Source organism: Glycine max, chromosome 15 (assembly GCF_000004515.6).
Source record: "Glycine max cultivar Williams 82 chromosome 15, Glycine_max_v4.0, whole genome shotgun sequence".
Classification (NCBI taxonomy): domain Eukaryota; kingdom Viridiplantae; phylum Streptophyta; class Magnoliopsida; order Fabales; family Fabaceae; genus Glycine; species Glycine max.
This window is the reverse complement of record NC_038251.2, coordinates 9164887-9187753: the sequence shown is the minus strand read 5'-3', so window position 1 is coordinate 9187753 and position 22867 is coordinate 9164887. Positions and strand designations below refer to the sequence as shown.

At 34.5% G+C, this 22867-nt stretch overlaps 2 protein-coding genes across 2 annotated transcripts; one reads left to right on the top strand and one right to left on the bottom strand.

Annotated features, from left to right (window-relative positions):
• The first annotated feature begins 610 nt into the window (after positions 1 to 610).
• On the top strand, positions 611 to 10960 carry LOC100812434 (uncharacterized). Its single transcript, XM_006597543.4, has 7 exons — positions 611 to 1057; positions 1147 to 1544; positions 8008 to 8102; positions 8197 to 8313; positions 8438 to 9250; positions 9437 to 9653; positions 9783 to 10960. The coding sequence occupies exons 2-7, from the start codon at positions 1253 to 1255 to the stop codon at positions 10571 to 10573; spliced, it is 2325 nt and encodes a 774-aa protein (XP_006597606.1). The 5' UTR covers positions 611 to 1057; positions 1147 to 1252; the 3' UTR covers positions 10574 to 10960.
• A 3407-nt stretch (positions 10961 to 14367) lies between these two features.
• On the bottom strand, positions 14368 to 20419 carry LOC100811887 (transcriptional adapter ADA2b). The gene is made up of 13 exons (XM_003547237.5): positions 20012 to 20419; positions 19707 to 19762; positions 18667 to 18845; positions 18273 to 18338; positions 18025 to 18150; positions 17860 to 17935; positions 17455 to 17515; positions 17316 to 17374; positions 17123 to 17218; positions 16490 to 16712; positions 16149 to 16359; positions 15432 to 15698; positions 14368 to 14936 (listed from the first exon to the last, which is right to left on the bottom strand). Exons 1-13 carry the CDS (start codon positions 20062 to 20064, stop codon positions 14745 to 14747), a joined length of 1665 nt encoding a protein of 554 aa, XP_003547285.1. The 5' UTR covers positions 20065 to 20419; the 3' UTR covers positions 14368 to 14744.
• Positions 20420 to 22867: the final 2448 nt, after the last annotated feature.

The following is a 22867-nucleotide window of genomic DNA, read 5'->3' as shown; positions in this document are numbered from 1 at the left end:
TATATAACCTCTCTAAAAGCATTGCTAACGTCCAAACATGACACCTCTTGATCTTTTATATGTACATTTTCATCCACTCCTTCCCACATAAAGTATTTTGATACTAACATACCATCATTCTTAACATGTTTAATTGGACGTCATTAATGTAACTTTTCACGTTTAACTAAAAGCAAGTTGTTATAGTTTTCACATTTTGGAACCAAATCAATGCGATTCTTACTTTCTGAGGAGTTTTTCAAACATGCACGCACCTTTAGAGTTTCTTTTGATTTTCAACGTCAAGAATTTTCTACGAATGACCATCACTCTTGCATAAGATTCATAAAACATTTGACAAATACAAAACTAATATAAATTAAAATTTCATCATGAAAAAAAAGAAGGTATAGTAGATTTATCCTCGTAACGGTATAGAAGAAGATAGAGTACAACCGCATGGGGCTTGACGAGGGAGGAGGGTAGAGTAGTCAAATAGTATCGCACACAGCGCCATGGGAGGCGCCACGTGTCAGTGAATAGAATGCATGTGCAGCACCGGAATATCCCTCAAAGAAAAAAAGGAAATTCCCATAATACCCTCTGGGGTTCTTGGTTTGGTTCTTCGTCTCTCTTCCCCTCCCCATTGATTCATTCACCACATGGCACAGAAACAGAAGAAGAGAAGAGAAAAAAAGGTCACTCACTCCGCAGCAGCTCCAACCCAAACCCCTTTCTCTCTGCCCCATTACCCAATAAAACGGACCCAACCACACATTGAACCCTCGACACGACTCCTTTAGAGTCTCTTCTGTTCTGTTTTTCTCTCTGGGTCTTCTCATTTCGTCTCATTCTCACCCTCTCCATTGAACCCACCTGGCCCCACCTCGCAAAATCTCAGCTTTCGTTTCGTCACACAAACAAAAACCTCGTCCCGCTCCCAGTTACACACCACAATGAATGCTTTTTAACGTTTGTGTGTTCTTTTTCTTCCCACTTCCCCGAGCATTGTTTGACTTCACTTCCGCTTCCTCGGACCTCACTCTCTCTCTCTCTCTCTCTCTCTCTTCAATTCACGGTGACGTCTCACTCTCTTTCTCTTAAGAACCTGATCCCCCTTTACTTTGCGCCTTCATTTTTTTTAATTATTATTTATATTTTTTCCAGGTTTTTTTGTTGTAGAATGGTTTGAGTTTGGGGGCAGTGTTGCGTGTTAGGATTTTTCCTAGTCCAATTTGTGTTGGTCTCGGAACGACCCGTCGTAGGTTTGAGAATGTCTGGTGGTGGCGGTGGCGGTGTCTTTGTGACGTGGGAGGAGCAGGTGATATGCCAGGAGCGTGGGAACCGAGTGATTCACTTTTACCTGAAGGATGCTTTGGGAAATTCGGTGCTTGCTGTTGTGGGGACTGAGAGGAGTGTGAGGCACATGATGTATGTTGCCCCTGACCATTTCTTGCAGGCTTATGGATCCACACAACCCATCAATGCTTTCAAATGGAGGGCAAGGAGAGAGGTTGTGGACTGGCTCACTTGTTTGGTTTCACGCAATCAGTCGCACCATGCAGGTAGCTAGGCTTTTCACTCTGATACCTCGTATTTTTGGGTGGTTTTGTTTGGTTTTATGAAGTGTTAGATTGTGGATGCATGTGCTGAATGTTGCTACTGTGTGCATGGTGTTTTGGCTTGTGGAATTTTATCATGAGGGTTGTTTGTTATGCCCAACTAATGTTTTGGAAAAATTATCTGCGACTGATTTCGGCCAGAGCTTTGAGGTTTTTGGTATATCCATAATAGCAATTGGAGCTAGCCCCATTTGTCAACAATTACCACAACATCAATGTGACTGCGATTTCAGAAACCTTGTCCCGGCCTAATGTGATAATGCTTGTTTGTTGTTAGTTGTTGGTCATGAACCGGTGTCTTGTATGCTGACACTGGAAAGCTATAAGGCTTGTTATTATTAATCGTGTAACTGTACTTCCTGTGATGAGTTTGTCTTTTCAAGGAATTTGGTCAAGTCTGTGCTGTGTGAGTTATATAGTTTGTCATTCTTGCCTGCATCTTCACGTTGACTGGCTCATTTGTTTGGTCTCGTCGAATTTTCCACTCCATATGCAGGTAGTTTGGTTTTCAGCGTGCAATTTTGTATATTTCATGTTTTGGGTGATTTGTTTTTTGTGACGTTAATTATGGATGCATGTGCTGAATGTTATCGTGTGCATGGTTTTTGGCTCAATAGGATTTTATCATGATGGTTTTTGTCTGCACCTAATGGAGTAAGGCTTGGTTGTCGTTAATTGTCAGCCCTAAACGGTTGTTTTGTGTTTTATCTTGAATGCTATAAGATTTGTACTGATTAATTGCGTAACTATACTTCCTGTGAGTTTATCTTTTCTAGGAATTTGGTCAAGTCTGTGCAGTGTGAACCATACAGTTTACATCATTCTTGCCTGCATTACCACTTACATGAAAGTTGTATTTACACGCACCTTATTCATGGAATGTTGTCTCTGGACTTTCATATTGAGGATTTACATTGATAGGTGAATTTTTTTTTTGGAAATCAGATTTTTTATGATTTATTGTAATAGAGTAAATTGGTTTATTTTAATTTAGTGTCACTACCGTATCAAATATTTTATTTGTGTTAACTTAAGTGCAATCATATGAAATTTATATGCTATTTTATTTTCTCTCTAATATGTTATTATGGATGATTAATAATCACTATGTTAGTATTTGTCGTTGTTTCCATGGTAAGTCAATAAATGTGAGTAGCTGTGAATGGTTTGTTATTCTGATTTCTGGCCTGTCATTTTGCTAATGTTATATATAAAACTGCACATTACTTTAGCAATCAAATAATCATTCTTTTTCCTTTCTTGGAAACATGAGTTATCAGGTATTTTATTTAATACATTATGATATTACATTATAGTTGCACATGACATGGTCTAGAGACATAATCAGGCCTTATGGCCTGCCACCATTATGAAGCAAAACAGGCGGAAAAAAAGCATGAGCCTTGTGAGTTGTGACAGAATGAGGATGATTGAGGTAATGATAAAATAACTAGGATTCTAGAGTTGAGAAACCACTCATATTTTTATTCTTGGTTTACTTGTATAATACCATAGTAGCCGATCCCAAATAGCAACGCGGAGTGGCCGACCCCAAAAATGCTATAGAGGGATAACGGGACGATCATTATTTTGAACCCTAAACCCTAAGCATAAATTTATACTACTCATGTATATGTTAGGAACCAAGAATTGAAAAGAGAAAGAAAAGAAAGGATTTTATTGACTAGTGAGAAAAGAACAAAAAATAGGAGAGAAAACTCTCCTCCAAGGGTTTCCCCTTCACAAAGGATTTTTCCTTTCACAAAGAGCTAATGCTCGATCTACAAATGATAAGATCTCCCTCTCTCCAATCCTTCTTCCCCTATTTATATCTAATAAACCCCTTTATCTAACTAATTAACCCTTTAACTAACTAATCAATATCCTAACTGTAGTTACTAACTTATTAATGGTCTAAATATGTTAACTAACTTTCCCTTCTCCTTATATCCTAACAATACACCCCTCCTAAAATTCAACCTTGCCCTCAAGGTTGGAATTTGAAAACTGAAATGACACACTTCCTCAAGTTTTCTCCTTTTCATCTGAAATTTCCTTTGCTCTTCAGCCTTTTGTCGGGCTTCCTTAGCCAATTCAACCTGACGAGCAAGTTCTTGTCTCTGTCATACTTGCTGCTCTTCACGCTCAGCTGCTTCAAGATGAACTTTAGCAACCGAAAGTAAGTGGTTGCAGTATCCAACATGAGTGTCAATTTTTTCCCCATCAAACCCATGAATATGTAGGTTGGAAGTAGCAAAAAACTGACTAAATACACGAACAACATTTTGCAGCTCAGCAACAGTTGCTCTCACCTCATCTTCAATCCTCTTTGCCTTTTGTAGTGTTGATGCTGAAAACTTTTGCATTGCAACCTCTGGCATCAAACCTTAAAGTTTAGTTCAAGGGTGCCAAATGCATGGCCCTCACTAGAGTTTTTTTTACAGTCTTGCCATTGCTCAGCCTCATAATGTGTACGAGCTAAATAAAGAAGTATTTGAGAGTCTGCGTCATAATAAAAATTTTGCAAGTAGTTTTGATATAATTTCACCGCCAAAGTAAAATTCCCCTGGGCAAAATAAACATGCACCAGATTTATCCTCACATCAGGCATCTAGACAAAAACACTACCACTGGCAGCTTCTTGAACCTGTGTAAGGATATCCTTTGACACATCAAAATGGTCCTTTTCCACTAAGACTACCTCAGCACCATGGCAGCATATAAATTAGAAGAATGCTGAATCAGAACTCTGGTATAAAGTTCTTTGGCCTTTTCCAAATGAGTAGCTTCTAGCTTTGGATTTTGCTTCTCATCGCAACTGCTGCAAAGTAGTTCCACTTTCCCTTTAGTGACTCTATTGCCCTTAGCATCTTAGACAATGATGTACTAGTTGTTGCAAGTGGTGTGGTGTCTAGCGGTTTGGCTGACGTGCCAAAATTCCTTAGCTTTGTCAACAAAGAAGACCCATCCCTCTTCTTGAGAAGTTGTAGCTCTTCTGATGACAACCCATTAAGGGTCATATGTGAGCTTGCATCTGGCGGGTCTGGTGGTGGTGTAGGCGCAATCAGTCTCCGTTTAATCCCAATTTCCATGGTTGTGGATTTCATAAAGAAACCATTATCACCCTCTACTTCTATGACATTTACTACCTAAGAATGAGGTTCTTTGATGATAATTGAGAAATCCCCTTCTTGTTCTTGCATTTTCTGCTGCAAATTCTCAGTCTCTTCCACCCTGATCTCCTCTACCACCCCGGCATCAATGGTTTTCGAGTCTTTGTCTTTGACACCAAGCTCCGCCCCACAATGGGTGCCAATTCTCTCATTGGCCGAACCCTTAAGGACTTTTACTGAATCACTGTCTTGCCGTGACTTTGTTACTCACGCACTCAACTGCAAAGTCGATACTGTCTGCATGGGTTGTTAGTTCTCTTTTTCAAACTCAAGACTGATGCCCTTTTTCTTGATCAGCAATTGTAGCATCTGTTTGATCTCTTTAATTCCATCAATGGTTTTCTTGATCTTGATTTCAGAGGGCCGCTCCTCCATGCTTGCCTCCCTTTTAACCTCAAGAATGTTTTTTGAACTTTTTAGTCGTTCCATGCTTCAACTCTGAAATGCCAATTTTGCAAGAATGATGGTGCAACCCACAAGAATTGGGTCCCTCTTCCTCATTGTCCTCATTAGACCAGTTATTGTCATTGTTCTCTTCCAGCTTCGTGTCTCTGTTGACTGAGTTTTTCCTACCATCTGAAGGTGTCTTTCCTTTCTTGAATTCAAGAAGTAATTCCTTGATTTGCCTCATGTCCAGCAATCTTTCTTTTATGAGATCCATGTCTGTTTTTAGGTCTATAATCATGCTTGCTGGCCAATTTCTCCAAAGCGCTCACTCTGGTCTCCATTGTGCAACTCGGATTCGGCAGGTCAGACCAATTGTTAGGAACCAAGAATTAAAATGAAAAAGAAAAGAAAGGATTTTATTGGCTAGTAAGAAAAGAACAGAAAATAGGAGAGAAAACTCTGCTCCAAGGGTTTTCCTTTCACAAAGAGCTAATGCTCAATCTACAAATGATAGGATCTCCCTCTTTCCTATCCTTCTTCCCCTATTTATATCTAATAAACCCCTCTATCTAACTATCTAATCAATATCCTAACTGTAGTAACTAACTTATTGATAGTCTAACTATGTTAACTAACTTTCCCTTCTCCTTATATCCTAACAGTATATATGCTGAAAAATAAAGAAAAAAGTACCTAAAATTAAAAAGAAGTCATTGGTGTTTTGCCTTTCTTTTAGAGATTCAAGACAGAATAGAGAAGAAAGAGAGCAGTTGGTTTTATGAAATGTTGATTGTGAATAGGCCACAACAGTGAAGAAATCACCCAGAATTGGTCGGAAAAGGGATGGATATTTGAGAACCAGTGAGAACAGAGTCTGGATGCCGGAAATTGGCCAGAAAAGTGCTGCACGGAAGCATGCAACAATGAGCCATGGTGTAAACTCGCGGGGGAGTGTGGAAAAGAGTTCTACAGAGTCTAGGGCTTACACTTGCAGGGGCACACAAACGAATGTAAGAGAAACCTAAAACAAGTCATCTTCAAATTGTCTGATTTTCCAATTTTACCCACTATAAAAGCTTGAAACAGCATTCAGTTGGTGGCAAAATAGTCTTCGACCCCATATTTGAAATAGTGGCTGCAAAGGTCGCCAACTGCTGCGATTTGCACCGCTACACCTGTGACAGCCAGGCATGACATGACTTGGTTCCAAGGAGTGGAGCCATCCCACAACACGACAATGCTGCTATAGTGCTCTATTAACTACTCTGTATAATACTAGGCTCGGCCCAAAGAATACTAGTCTTGTCTAAAACTTTGACCGATAGCCACTGAAAATCGCGTGCTATTTACGTGACTAAATACAATTGGGGTTCACATTAAAATCACTACAGGAAAAAAAAATAAAGAAGCAATTCTTGCATTACATCACCCGAAATTGCATGTATTAATGGGCTTGTGGCTCAATTTGCCCTAGGCCGAACTTCCCTCCTTACCGACCTGCCCCCCACTCCCACATAAAAAAGGAACTTACAAATGCCACTAAATCATTGGTTTAACAAGTTCTTTTGACCAGATTTTGTTTAGTATTTAATGTTACATGCCTTTGCTTCTTTGATATTTCTGCCACACTAATAGTAAAGAACAGAGATTGCTGAGAGAGAACAGAGATGTTTTTTTGGGCTAGTTTAGTGCTTGAAGAACTGCATACTGTTCAATTTGATTTATTTCCTTTTCCCCTCAGTGCAACACTGATTTTTGTGATCTGTTTGTGTTTTAGATCTATGGATTTGTCCATTTTTATTTTGTTCCTATTTTGTTTTAAGATCAAAGCACTATGCATGGTGTGATCATGTTCTGCGGATTGATTAGCAATCTCCATTGAAACCTATTGATTTTCTTCTTTTCTTATTTTATTTTTGCTCGAGCTGTGATGCATTGGTAGGGTTGCTATCTGGCAACCGTGGGTAATACTATACTATAGTAGTTGTAAAAGCAGCCTCTCCTGTCATTGGGGTAAGGCTGCATACATTTGTCCCTTCCCAAGCCCCATATGGAATATTGATGGGGTCCTCACATAGCCACCCTTGCATTATTTCTCTTTTCATTTGGATGTGTGCCTGTATTAATTTTACATAGCAAGAAAGATTTTTTAAGATGTCCTTTGATCAATTGGTGAGGTTTTTTTTTGTCTCGAGTTATATGTGTCTATGAAGATGAGTAAGGTATTGTGTTGGGTAATTGATGTCAATCTGTTTCCTGAATCAGTTTTAAGAACAACTTTTTCTTGGTAAAAAAAGAATTTTAATTGATGTTAATGAACTTGACACTTCATGCTATTCCATTGCATTTCATATTTGTTTACAAGCCTATTCTGAGGTTCAAAATGCATGAGAACCTTTTATTAGCAATGAAGATTATGGTTTAATCCTTTTCTTCTTGATATGCCCTGCTTATTCACATTGGTTGTTCCTAGAAGGTAAGATGGATGTCTTATACAGTATGAAGTGTATTGTATGTCGGTACAAATACTGAGAAGACCAATAGTTTAAAATTGTTGCCAAGAGGAACCAAAGGTTAACTAACATTACAACTGAATTGCAGTTAGATGCCAACATCTTAATGTGGTTATTTTAGTGATCCTTTAGTCCAAATAAAATGGTTTAGACCTTTTGATGCCAAACTGAATTACTGTTTTTTTTGTGACGAATCCTTTTTTCATCCAGTGTTTATTTTTGTTGTTTGTCTTGTCCTTATTTCGCCAAAACTTGATTGACCGATTCTTTAACAGCTTTTACTGTAGTTATGGAAAGAAAACATTTTGAGCAACCATAATCTTTCTGTGACAGGTGTACAGCTAGAACATTCAGCACAAGCCGATGAATCTCTCAAGACTTTAACGCCTGGGATCAATGTCAATAATAGAATTTTACCTGATAAAATGGTATGAAAATGGCAAGTAATTAAATTCATCTCTGTATAAACCCTTTCTATCTTTATGCGATTTATTCACCATGCCTTTGTTTTTTGTACTGCAGATTTCTAGGAAACTAAAATTCCAAAGTTCAGATATTGAATGGTCAGGCTTTTCTTGGTTTTGTGCTAAACAGCTGAAGCACTACTCAGGGTTTTGCAGGAATGGAACAACCATAAATGTGAGAAAATTATTTCATTTTCCATTATACCAATTTTTTGCCACTTTCTTTGTATCATTTACTTTTTCTGTTTTTGGAGGGGTTTAATTTTTATTATTCTCAAGATATTTCTTCTAAAATTTAGGTTCATTCATTTGTATACATTATGGCTGAAGAAGAAAACCACTATCTTGGTTACTTGGAAGATATGTATGAAGACAAGAAGAGACAAAAGAAAGTGAAGGTACGGTGGTTTCACCGTGGTCAGGAAGTTAAGCATGTGATTGCACAGCTGAAGCTGCAAGAGGGAGAGGTTTTCATCACACCTCATGTGCAGGTGATTAGTGCTGAGTGTGTCAATGGTCCTGCAACAGTTTTGACTCCTAAGCATTATGAGAAATACCTAGCTGCTGTGTCTCATACCTCTTTATCTGAGATCCATATGTGCTTTAGGCAGTTTAAAAACAATAAGCTTAAGCCCTTTGCACTTACAAAGTTGCGTGGATATAGTAACCAATCTGTTGTTTCTAGTTTGAATAGTTCTACTCACTCCAAGAGAAAAGCAAAGTTCGAAAAATCGCACACAGATGATGATGAGAACTTCACTCAAGATGATCCTTTAAGGTCCAGCAATAAGAGGGTTAGAAGTTCTAAGGATCATGTACTTGAAAAGGGTTTTTCTGGTCTGCAAATCTCTCTTCCTACGAAAGAAATGGCAAAATGTGAACCAAAATACCCTAGTTTAAAATTAAAACTATCGAGAAAAACAATGGGTATTAAGGTTATTGGACCAAAGCCTCAACTGTCTTTTCAGGTCGGTGCAAAGATAGAGGTTCTCTGTCAAGATAGTGGCATCAGAGGATGCTGGTTTAGATGTAAAATCTTGAGTATGTCTCCGAGGTTGCTGAAGGTCCAGTATGATGATTTGCTGGAAATAGATGGACCACAGAAACTAGAGGTATGCAATGCCTTAGGTTTATTTTCTCTTTATTCTATCTATCTATTTTTTTCTAACGTTGTAGAAATACTGATTGTGGTTATTTTTGGACTTAGAAGTCCAATCATCTCCTTAATTGTCTATTGAGCCCTTTTGGTGAAGCTAGGGAAGAGTATGGTTCTCAGCCCAGTTGTTCACACTTTGTAGGAATGGGTCCCTGCGTCTAGAGTGGCAGCTCCTGGCAAATTGGGAATGCGATGTTCAGGCCGCTTAACAGTACGACCATGCCCTCCTGAATATAATACAGGTCATACTTTTGAAATTGGAGCACCAGTGGATGCATGGTGGTGTGATGGATGGTGGGAAGGTGTCATAACTGCAGTTAATGTCAGTGGAGATGGAATCCTGCAGGTTTATACCCCTGGTAAGATGTATACATTTTTTTTTTGTGCTATAGTTCACTGGCTCAGTTTGTGAATTGTTGTTTTTTTGGCCCCCCTCGCTCGCACGACAGTTAGATATCTCATAGTTGGTACTATGATTTTCTCTTTAGGCGAAGAGAGGTTCCTAAAGGTCGAGAAGAAGAACATTCGGATTTCACGGGATTGGATCAATAACAGGTGGGTTGATATACAGGGAAAGCCTGACATTTGCAGCTATTTATCTTCAAATGTCAGGTCCAGTATCAGGATGTCAGCTAATTCTGCAGCGGTAGATGCATCTATGTCTGATTGCTCTGCAATATTAGAAAGTAAAGCATCGACAATTGCCAAAGTTGAAGTTGCTAAGAAGGTTGAGCCAGAATTATCTGGTTTGGAAGCACCTGTTGACCTGGAAAATAAGAAGGGAATAACTTTGAGGGAGCCACTCTATGCCATTCATGAAGACAAGGATAACAACTCTGGTGGTATCAGGATGTCAGCTAATTCTGCAGTGGTAGATGCATCTATGTCTGATGGCTCTGCAATATTAAAAAGTAAACCATCAACAATTGCCAAAGTTGAAGTTGCTAAGAAGGTTGAGCCAGAATTATCTGGTTTGGAAGCACCTCTTGACCTGGAAAATAAGAAGGGAATAACCTTGAGGGAGCCACTCTATGTCATTCATGAAGACAAGGATAACAACTCTGGTGGTGGCTGTGATGACGACGAAGCTGACAAGGCTGTGAAGACACTTCTGGCCTTAAATGAACACAAGGATAAGAACTCAGGTGGAGGCAGTGACAGTGACACTGACAATGATGATGTTGACATTGATACTGACAATGATGATGAGGATAGTGGGGAAGATTTTAACTGTTCTGAACCAAAACTCAATGCAGCAGAAGCAATACAAGTTGCATGATGAATATATGATAGAGCTAAATGGGGAATTTTTTGCTCTCCTACTGATTATACCTGAAGGTGGAAATCAACTTGTATATAAAACAAAATGAAGCCCTGAGGTAATTATATATGCAGCATGATAATGATTTTCAAGTTTCTGACTTAAGGATAATAGTAGTGTATAGCATTATAGCTTATGGTTTTTGGGTTCATGAGATCAACTTCTATAGGATGATATTAATATATATAATTTAGGCTCCATGTTAAGTCATGGGTTGGTAAATGCGCAACTGCACATATCAGTTGAAACTGCATATCGTAGAGTTAGCCCATGATTAAAATTTGTAATTTATGATTTTCAGCAGTATGGGCTTTTGACCATGAAACTTACAGGATTACAGAATTACAAAATCTTCCGCCATGTCTAGATTTTTCTATCTCAATTTAAGAGGGGATGAATGTTTTAACCAAATGTGTGTTTGTCGTCCAAGTGGTAAGGCTAAGGCACTTGATTTTCTTAAATAAAGCCTCTTTTTTCTTGTAAATGGGGGGTAATAGGTGTAAGTAGAGCTTTATTTGCTTTGGTGACTTGGTTCAATTTGAACTAGTTAGGATCTAAAGTGACTTTTGAATTGACATGTAGGAATGAAATTGCAAGAAAAAATTATTGAGATTCCATGATTAAGTTGACTTAGTAAAAAATTCAAGTGGTCTTTATGGATGGTTTTCATGAGTTAGTGCATTAAGGGTGTGATAGTATTTTTTATTTTATTTTATTGTCTTGATTAAGATATGTTTTATCTCATTGTTATGAAATTAACCCTTGATGTAGCGTATGACAGGAAAATTTTGGGTAAAATATGATTAGCGTACCTGTCAAAATTGAAAAGTATTAATCTCGTCCTTATAAAAATTTCTGTATTAATTTAGTCATTATACAAATAAAACATTTTTGGTGGTTTTCAATGGTAATTATGTTAGATGTTAATTAGCTTAATTACTTTCTCTCCATCTTTCGAAGCATACTCAGAACACATCAAAACTCATTGTTATTTTATCTTTTTCTTTAATCTAACTAAAAAGTGCAAGAAGATCGTTCAAGAAATGACGAAAAATTGTAACTTTTGGGGGATTTTGGTTGCAAAAAATTGTTTAATTTATTTTTAGGGTTTTAACCACTGTAAATTATTTAATTCATTTGGGGGGTTAGTTTGGCCTAGGGCCAATTGAGCCACAAGCCAATTAATACATGCAATTTCAGATGTAATTTTGAGGGATTTTAGTTGGAAAAATTGTTTAATTCATTTTGAGGGTTTTAACCATTGGAATTTATTTAATTTATTTATAATTAAATTACATGTAAATTTGTTAGTCACATTAGATTATCATCTAATAGAGTTATCAGTTTTATTTTTACTGAAATCAAATTAATATAATTTTTTTATGAGGACGAAATTATTACTTTTCAAAATTTACTGGAATCCCAAATATATTTTACGCAAAAAAAATTCATTGTCAATTAAACTACCTTTTCAAAAATAAGATTCCTGAGTAGTTTTATAAAAAAAATATTTATAGCTAATTACCGTGAACAAGTTTAATAAATTTACAGATAATTATCAAGAGGAACTTTTATTCTCATTACCACTCATTCACAAATTAACCTTTTCAAAAATCTTATCTCCAAAAGATATTTTTATTCTTATGTCACTTTCTTAAGAAAATGAAATCCTTTTTTATACCAAACGCTATCTCAACAAGGAGGCCTTTTGCAACAATCACCTCTTTCAGGGTTTAAAAGTTTATCTTTTCAAAGTGTGCAGCTCACACCTTTGTCATCAACCCTTGTCAATTTCTATAACATTCAATATACAAGGAAAATGCTTTAATGTGATTTGCATGCTGTGAATCCTTTACATTTCTTTTTCTTGTTTTGTTGTTTTTTATTATAGTTTATTTATGCATTATCCAAGTTACTTACTCTAGCATTAATTTAAGCTTGTTTTTTGCTATTCCCTTGTATGCTTTTACCTTTAACCGGATCTTCTCACATGCTAAAAACTAAGGTTCACCATCGGGTCGAGAATAATAATTACGCGAAACCTTTAGAATGATTCGAACTTCAAAGTCCTAATATTACAAAACCACGTTCACTTTTACTGTGACAAGTTACACTATTAAGTGGGTATTCAATCAGATAAATAGAAATATTCGATTAGTATTAACTTTCAGTATTTCAATGCATGGCTCTTCAAATTTTACGTAAAAAAATTTCAAATGTCTTTTCTCCTTTTGAAAAATTTATATATTTTTTTATTTAAAAAAATTACATATGCATCTTTTGAAATTTAAAGAAATTCTATTTTAAAACCTAAACAAATTCCCTAAACATCATATAAGCAGTTGACACTAACAAATAATGTACATTAATAATTTTAATTAAAAAAAGGTTAAAATATATTTTTTCTCTTCATAAATATGAAAATGTTCAAAATCGGTACCTAAACTTTTTTTATCTATTTTACATCATCACAAAATTTAAATGTTACTTTTTGACTTGAAATTAAGTATAAATACATCTGAATCTACATGTATATTGGAAATGTCAAATTTTTACTTTTTTTACATTAATTATATATTCAGAACTAGGTTTACGTACATCCAAATTTATATTTATATTTATGTTATTGTAGAAAGTGTCAAATTTTTTATTTTTTTATATCAAGAAACCAAATTTAAATTTTACAAATACAAAAAATAGATTATTTTTTTCGCAATGATGAATTTCAAACATTTTCATATTTATGAGAACAAAAAATATATTTTAGTCTCTTTTAATCAAAATTGTCAAAATTTATAATTTGTTACCATCAAATGTTTAGACAACAATTAGGAGGTTCCTATAAGTTTTAAAAATAGAAGAAAATCATATGTATTTTTTTAAAATTCAGGAGAAACGTGTAGATTTTAAAATATATATATATATATATATATATATATATATATATATATATATATATATATATATATATATATATATATATATATATATATATTTATAATTTCCTTAAACCATGAGTGTCATGTGTAATTTTTATATGCCACAAACTTTTAACACACGGAACAAAATCTAAACACCTATATAGTATACACTATACACTGTACAAGCAATAAATTAAAGAATGTAGATAAAATTCTCGTGTGGTTTGGAAAGCGGACTTACTCATTTCGACGGTCAGACTTGAACTAGTTGCTTAAAGTACATAAGGTTTAATTTGTCATATAAAAAATTCTGATCAAATTTCGTTATTTTTAAAATTAAGTAAATTTATTTTTTCTGTTAACTTTTTTTTCCAAAATCATTAAAAACTTATTTTTTGCTCGAAATTTACACATTATTGAAATCTTTTTCTACTCAATTCATTAAATTAAAACATCAAATTACACCAAATAAACTAAAAAGAATCTCAAGTTTTTCCTCTTAATGCCCTAATCTCACATTATAAAATACTTTATCAAAGTCAAACTTTGTTTTTTTAAACCTCTAGAATTGTTACATATCTCAGATTTATCATAAACCACCAAGTATTTGGATAAAAAAAATTGAATATCTAGAGAATGGTAAGACCAACTTCATTTAATTTTAAAAATAAAAATTATTTGGCTTAAAAAAAATGAGCTAAAATCAGGCATAAAAACTAAAAAGATTGCAAACACAATTAAACCTACAGTGTAAGATAAAGTAGCCAATAAATGTGCAACTAGCCATCAAGGGTATTATTAGTACCCTAAATATTAGAGTGCTGTAGAAACTCAGGAGAAATACAGAAGTTTGAATAAACAAATTTTGAGTCTACATTTCCAATTTTTGCATCAACACCTTGACCTTGTCTACATAATAATACATAATAAATTAATATTAGCTTCCCATATCTATCCACTCCATACAAATGCAACCACGTTCATGGAGATGGTCAGTTGGGTAGGGAGAGAAGCATAAGAGACGTGAGATTGAATCATGTTTAACTTGTGTGTATAGTCTGTCCTTTATCTAACTCAGCCCATTACTAAAGCTTGATACAGCAATTCAAAATTTATATCAACCTTGTTAAACAAGATTAATTTATTTCGATTATGGGAAGCTAGAAGAGAATATTCTATGAAAAGACACATCAGAAACAAGGGAGGCCTCAGGGGGAACCAATCCCCTTTTTAATGAGCATATCATACACCCTGTCAATTTTCATGGCATCCATCTTGAACAATTGATGAGCATCAGATTTTGCAGCGACAGTGCCGGCAAGTATTTGCAGAGACAGTTGTTCTTGCATCTTTAGATACATGGCTGGAGGCAACCTTAGCTCACAGCATAAACGTTTCTCCTGCCAAGGAAAATATAGATGATTTTAGAAAATCAATGAACTGTATTATATATATATATATATATATTAAAAGGCAAACTTGCCAAAGACAATGTATAATATCCAAAAACAAAAACAAATCAGTACTATATACGCTTAAGTAATTCTTAGAATTTGGGTTTGAACTAACTCAACTAGCCCATGTGATATCTCCACCCCTTACACTAAAGATCTCAAGTGTAAAGTTTATATGATTGAACATCTACAATTAATCCGATAACAGGCGGCTCAATACCACTAGCTCAAAAGAAAGGTGAGGGTCCCCCCCCCCCCCCCTGCACACACTTATATGCACTATTTTAGTCAGATCATTGGTCAATGTAAGATTTTCAGCAGCAATTTCTCATCTCAGCAGAAAAATAGCAGCAGCATTTAACTATCAGAGTCACACCACAGTCACAAGGAATCTAATTTAAGAAGATTTGGAGGGGGAAGGAGGAAGGACTGCATGCTTACCGGTTCAGAAAGTAAATCTGCCCCATAGTATCCCGTCACATCCATTTCATTGACAGAACTAGAAGTAGCAGGCCCTGCAGGTCTTCCACTCAAATCCTTGCCAGCAGAGTCTGGAGACATCAATGCATTAGGAACCCCTTGATTGCTTGGGCCGCCCTGAGCACTTTCTTTTGTCCTACAACCACTTTCTTCAGCTTCCCTTCTTCTCTTTTGCGCCAGATATCTATCAGCTTCAGCTGAATTGCGGCAACCAGCAGCCCGGGCTTCCTGCAAAACCATGTGTTACAAATGTGAGAATTAGTGTTAATTGCTTGATTTGTGCATGCAGTATGCACATCATATAATCTATATCAGCAGTGGTATAAACAAACATCCATTTCCATTCAATATACAAATCTAAGATTTGATATACTAAGGCAAACAATTCTTGCAACTTTGTCTAATACTAGGATAGGTTAATTTGAATGCTTCAACTTTAGATGCTCGTAAGACACCTCAAAAATGGTATAACCAGACTGATTAGTATGAAAATTTTCCTAATCTCCACAAGCAGTAAAATGTCCATCTCTAGCAGTTTCTACCTACATGCAACCACATGAAAAAAATCCAGAAAGGAAATGAAGATAACAAAATGCTCCCCCAAAAAGCTTATATTTTTCCAACATAGAGAATAAAGGTAAATGTCAATAATAATTTAAAGCCATCCATGTCTCAAACCTTAAGCTCTTGAAGTCTTTTACGGGTTCTATGTTCAGAGATAACGGTTCTAAGCAACTCCTCATGCTCCTCCTTAGTATGAAAGCGCATGAATAAGTCATACTTCCGACATATTGTCTTCTCCTCAGGTGTTAAATCCTTCTCAAATGGATTTGGGTATAACAAATTTCTTTCAAGTATGAAATCCTTCCTACGCTTTCTTTCATCAAGCCTGCAACATTTTTCAATTTAAAGATGAGGTGAGCAATGCTAAGCCAATACCCTGATAATGTCATTACTCTTAATGGTAGACTGTAAATGATTCAGAAAGAGAAAAATATAAAAATAAATTGGTTGTTTACCTTTTTGCATAGAAACGCAACACCCGTAGTTTCAGCTCTCGCTCATCATCAGTGTCAGTGTCCTTAAATTCCATTTCAGCGAGTAGTTGTTCAGCGTCATTATCATATTCAGGATCAAATTCCTGCCTTTTGGCGTTATAACCACTCGATTCTACTAAAGAAGGACCTTCATTTCCAGAGGAAGTAGGCTTTTTTCCTCCAAAATCTCTGTCTAGTTGAGAATCTGCCAATGACGGGAATTACAAAGTTTGATACAGAACAGTGTCAGTAATTTCCTCAAAGAATATGCATGGTGGATAGGTTAGCTAATGTCAGTGAGGAAAAGATATAAAAGTGTCAAGAGTTCAAAGCAAGAAGCTGCTCCCCCTTTACCTTACCACAGCCAGCATTCACAAAATCTGTTTTAGTTATACTAGTAACGAGTATAGAAGAATTGCGACATTTCCTCAAATTTAATTTATTGCTAAGGTTGAAAAATCATGCAAAAACACACAAATCCTTCACCTCTTTTTTTATAGGAATAAAAGTATAAGGTATTATTCCAAGAAGTTGGTTTTTTAAATTTTCTATGGAAGTGAAAGTCCAAAGGATAGAATTCAATTGGGGTTCAGGACCAAAAATAAAGATGCACACCTTCCATTTTAATGATTCCAGGACCACCTTTTCCACGGCCCACATTAGATGCCTTTTGGTTTGCAGCATGTGTGTTACCCAAGGGGCCATCGGACTCTGCAATATATAAACAAGTTAGAGATCCAAAGAAGATGAACACAGGTAACTTGATGCAAGAAAGGCTAAAATTAGCTATGAACTTATTTTGCTATACCTGAATTCAAACCGGATGCCAAGCGATTAGAGGAGCCAGCTTTATGCGAATCTTCAACCCTGAATCAACAAATCAACATCAAAGAATGTGGTATAGAGATGACATGGAAGATAGAGGATATAAAAAAAGACAGCTTTACTTGGCTCTAGATGGAGAAAAGGAAGATTCTGCCTTTATACTAAGATCCCCCATGGAAATTCCTGTGCCAATCACAAGTGACCAATGATTATAAAAATGTCACCAAAACAAAAAAAAAAACTGTCAATCATGCAAAATAATCTGAAGCCACATATGATGTAAACTTATTCTCCTTTTTCTAAAATATTTTATGCAAATAACAGCATCATGAGGTACATTCATATTAAAACAATCTGCAGCAGGCATCCAGGTTTATTATTATTTGGACATAAACTTAAGTAAAAGCCAACAAGCTCATGTCATCCAAAAGAAATGGTAAATGAGATATGTCTGCTTATAACAACATACTATGCAAGTGAAATTAAGTTAAAAACTAATGCATGTGATGCTATGGATTGTGACAAACCTTTCTTGTCTTCACCCTGCCCTTTGGCCATGGCAAGAAGTTCTTTTCTGTTTTTCCCAACAACATGAGACATGTCCTAGAAAATAAGACAGGTCAGGATGTAAATACCATAAAATAAATATAATAAAAAGCATTCGTTGCAGCTTCATTTGATGCCCATCATACCGGAACAGGAAAGAACGGGGAGTTCAGGTATACATTCCTATAGTGTTCTATGCATGACTCTTTGTTTTTGGTTCCAACATGCTCAGCAACTTCTGTCCAGTTTCCCAAGCCATACATTTCAATTCCCTAAAACCAAAAAATTATTGCTCAAAAGATCAGATATAAGTAAGAGCTTTCTTCTCGGAACACATGCTTTACAGTTTTGAACCACTAGTCACCATTACTCCTGGGAAATAAATTTGAAGTACCTCTAGAAGCAAGATTTCATCATCTGCATTCCAGTCTGGGCAAATAAGAGGGAAAGACAAATTATCCTGTCAAAATAGAATCACATAAAGCAAACCATCATAAGAACAACACTATTCGCAAAACTAGCAGTAACACAATTTTCTCAACAGCTTGGGACAGATTCACTTAAACATAAATTCTCACAAATATGAATCAGATTTTTCATAAGGTAACAAAACAATTTCAGAACAAATTTCCAATGTAAATTAAGTGATTAATCCTGCAATTGACCAGAGACAGTCAGACTGCTCAATTAGCAGTCTGGCGGGAAAAATAACAAAACTTTCTCTGTAACAAAAGCTTTAAATTAACTAAACATTAAAATGAAAACATTTGAGATTAATGTTTACTGACCATAACCCTGTAAGGGTGGCTGCTTTTATGAGGTGTCACCTCAGCTCCAACAGAAAAGCACTCTATACACAAGTCAAAATCTGGGCACATGGCACACTTAATACGGATTTTTCCTGTTATATCTTTATTACAATAATTGCAGTGGTACAGAGCCTTTTTCCCTTCACCTGCTCCTTGGCCTGGTTCACATGAAAACCAGTAAAATTTTATTTTCAAACATCCATATACATGATCAAGATCAACAAGGAAATTTAAGGTCCAAGTAATGGTTACTTCTATAAATTTTTGTGTGTGAAAAATAATTAGTTGGTTTCTTTAACCTAACAGACATTCCACATGCCTTCCAGCACGACTTCAATAAATCCCAACCTTTCTCCTTGTTTCCTTCATTATAAGTGGAAAAAGAAATTCCGGGCCACACTTACATAATATCTTCAGCAAAAGATTATCCAGTGTGTGCATTGAGAGATGAGTAAAACTTTGTATTTGATGGATGTTGACAAAATAATTTAAAAGTTACATCTATAATACACCATAGTTACAAACTTTTAGTGGTTAAAATAAATACATCATAATATATTCATTGTCAATATGTTGTACATACATGAAGATGGTCGAGATTATCTCATTTTACAGCAACTAAGTGAGATTGGATACATAGATCACACAATGTCACCCAGTTTTGAAGAATTCATAATCAATTATCATTGATAATTGATTATGAATCATAAAACAATTACGTTCATATGTAAAATAGCACTGATAAATGATAATCGATTATGTCCCATTGATAATGATTATCAGTGACCGAAACACAGTTACTGCAATTTCTGCACATATCAGTAAAAAAATAAAAGGTGCGGGTCTCCCCACCTATTTCCACACGATCAAACAACCCCACCTTTTCATTTCTCACCTATTTCTTCTCCCTCTCTCCTACTTCCCCCACCATTTCTCAAATACCAAAAAATCCTATAATTTCGTAGTATATTGTATAGGATCAAAATTGTTCAAAAACTGCAGAGAGATGGAAAACTTACCTGCAGCTCCAGATTCTGAATTCTCTCCACTGGCAGCATTCTTTTTTCTCCTTGACCTACACAACCAAACAAAATTAAACAGAGAAAACACAAGGGGAAACCAAAAGAGATTTAGTTGAGCATCAAAGTGAAAAATAAGCATAGCATTTTAATGCATGTGATCAATTAAACACATTCAGCAAAACAACAAAATTCAACTGCAATTGGCATCCTTTCTCTCACAACGAGACTTGCATTTGGACGAAGGAGTAAAACCATTAAGTGTAATCAGATAAAGATAAAAAGAAAAGGAAGAAAAAAAAAACCTCTGGTTGGGGTCCTCGTCGGCGTGGTGAAAATTCCCACGAGAGCGACCCATTGATTCTCTGCGCGAACTCCTGAATGAATTTGAATTTGTTGAGGCGCAGGATCAGAATGGAAGAAAAGGGTAGCTATACTTTCTACTTTTTACGATAAAAACCCTAGATTTTTTTGAGGTTGCAATTAAGGAATAGTGCAATTGGATCACTCGAATTGATACAAAAACTGAAGCTTTTACGTTGCCGCTGAGGATTTAGGTATTTACGCGCTAAAATGCAGCGAAAAAAAATATGAAAGAGGCAATTGTCGAAAAAACTGCGACAAAAGAGGATTTTTTTAGCGTTGCATAGGGTCAAACCAAGTTGAGTTCGATGCCGTAAGTGGAACTCAGTTACGAGGAATCTGTTTCAAGTGTAACTGATTTTTTTTCTCTAATTTAAAATAAATTGTCTTTTTGAATTTAAATTTGATACATTTTTTTATTAAAAAAATTATTCACACGCTCTTTTACGGTCCATTTCAACTTATCTACCTAACAATGAAAATTGAAAATAATTACATAATTATTTCCAAAAACTTCATGAATTTAAATTACTTTACTCCTACTCTTATACTTATTTTTATATTATAAGTTAGAATGTACAAGTTAATACCTCTCCTTTTTCTTTTATCTCAATTTAGATTATTTATTATAAACTAAAATATATTTTTTTCTATCAAATCAGACAAAAGTATAATTTAGGATAAAATATATTAAGTCCATATGAATTCTATTAAACTTTTTTTTTATTTTTTAATTTTAACTTTATTTATTTGATTCTAAACTTTATTAAAAATAATTGTTTTTGTTTCTCTTATGATGAAAATTAGGCATAACAAGTGTATATGTCTCTTAGGATCAATTTAGATTTGGTTTGATTTTGATAAAAGAGATGGAGAGAATACATATTTTCTTTCTTACTTTCCTTTTTATGTTAGTTTTCTTATTTTCTTTAATAGGTTTTGATAGATATCGGTGATTTTCAAACATTTCCATAACTATAACAAGTTTTTTTTTTTAACAAAAAAAAGTGGTAGTGGGTTTTCACCATTAATTTGTATTATGTTTGGATAGTTTGGAATAAGTCTACTTGGAATCTAATCTGACCCAATTATGTTGGATAGAATTTTTTAAGTGTTTAAGATCTAATGATAAACGGATTGGATAATAAATTATTATTTTAAACTTAATCAAACCCATATCATATAATTAAATTTATTATTATGTATAAATTAATTTTTAAATATAAAACACATTAATTCTTAACTCACATACTCTATTAAATTACCCATAATTTTTTAAAGTGTATGTTTTCATCTCAGCTTTGATTTTATTTATGTTTTCTCAAACTAATACATACTTTATTTCAATAAAAAATAAAATATCATATTGGTATTAATTTTTATTAATCAAATATTATTATAATTTGATCTCTTTTAAGTATATTAAATCATTATATACTTACAAAGTTTTAAAAAAAAAATTATTACTCTAAAAAAAATATTTTTTAAATATTCATACTTGATAATCGTGACTCATTTATGATCCGATTAGTTTTGGTTATGTTTATAAAAAAATTACACAAATCCAATCTAATCGGTATTAGAAAAATCCGACCCAAGAATGCTCCTATACCGTGCTCCTTCTACATAGCCCTTCGCAAAATAATTGGTTGCACCAAGTTGTCCATAATTGCATTGATCCAAGTCCATCCTAAAATCCAATTATGGATCAAATGTTTATCTTGTCTTGTTGTGGGCTTAACATCCAATATCTCATGAGGATTCAATGGGCTTAACACCATGCCCATGGCACTTGTAACGGGTACAATCTCCTAGGCTAGATGTGGCTCTAAGAATTCTTTTAAAAAAATAAAGTTGCACCCTTGCTAGTAATATTTGTAACTTTTTGCCTAGTGGTAACTGCTTGATTCAACAAATGGAATTAGAGCAAGGTCATGAGTTCAAATTCGAGATTGTTGACTTAGCATCCAACATCTCCCCTGGATTTGATGGACCTTGAGAATTCTTTAAGGAAACCAAGTTGTGCCTTTACTAATAGTTATAGATTTCGGTCCAATGGTAAGTTCTTGATTTAACATGTTTGCATCCTAAAAGCTATGAAACATTGACCTACACTGAAAGTGTTTCAAGTTTGGGGTTTGTTCAACTTTAGAATCAAGATACCAGAAGCTAGAAATGATTTTTATGGGAGTAAATACAATACTCGTACTTACCTATCAACTTTGTAAGGATAATCTGGTATTTTTTTTATTAATTATATTAGTTAAAAGATAGGCGGTGCGTGCCTTAATTATTATTATTATTTTCGTTAAATATGATTGTAAATAATTGTTTGAAAAAAGATGATATAGTAACTACTTGTGATTGTGGGAAGCTTTTTAATAGTAGTTGAAAGATAAATTAGAAATAATAAATATGTACATAAAATGAGATAATCGCCTTTATTAATAGTCATAAATAATTTCATTATTTTTATTTTTGTTTTTTTTAAATCAAACAATCTCATATTTTTTTAAAATATATTTTTCATACCTTTAATATATATTTTTTTCAATTTATTATCTATAAAATATTTTATTTTATTATCTGATATTCTTATTTAACAAGAGTATCACATTATTATATAAGGATGATATGATAGATTAGCAAAGTTTCACATAATCATTTAATAGATTTAGACTAACCACATATATTCAAAGTAAAAAATTTGAAAATATCATGTAATAAAATGAAAATTTATTTTTTAGGTAATAACCTAAAAAATGAGTATGTTATAGGTATTGAAAACATTTAATTTT

Excerpts from the sequence above, each read along its gene's own strand:
- LOC100812434 (XM_006597543.4), top strand. The coding sequence starts at position 1,253 with ATGTCTGGTGGTGGCGGTGGCGGTGTCTTTGTGACGTGGGAGGAGCAG. Across the intron at positions 1,545-8,007 it reads CAATCAGTCGCACCATGCAG|GTGTACAGCTAGAACATTCA; the intron begins GTAGCTAGGCTT and ends TTTCTGTGACAG. Across the intron at positions 8,103-8,196 it reads GAATTTTACCTGATAAAATG|ATTTCTAGGAAACTAAAATT; the intron begins GTATGAAAATGG and ends TTTGTACTGCAG.
- LOC100811887 (XM_003547237.5), bottom strand. The coding sequence starts at position 20,064 with ATGGGTCGCTCTCGTGGGAATTTTCACCACGCCGACGAGGACCCCAAC. Across the intron at positions 17,375-17,454 it reads TTTTCTCCATCTAGAGCCAA|GGTTGAAGATTCGCATAAAG; the intron begins GTAAAGCTGTCT and ends TTGTTGATTCAG. Across the intron at positions 16,360-16,489 it reads TTGCGTTTCTATGCAAAAAG|GCTTGATGAAAGAAAGCGTA; the intron begins GTAAACAACCAA and ends AAAATGTTGCAG.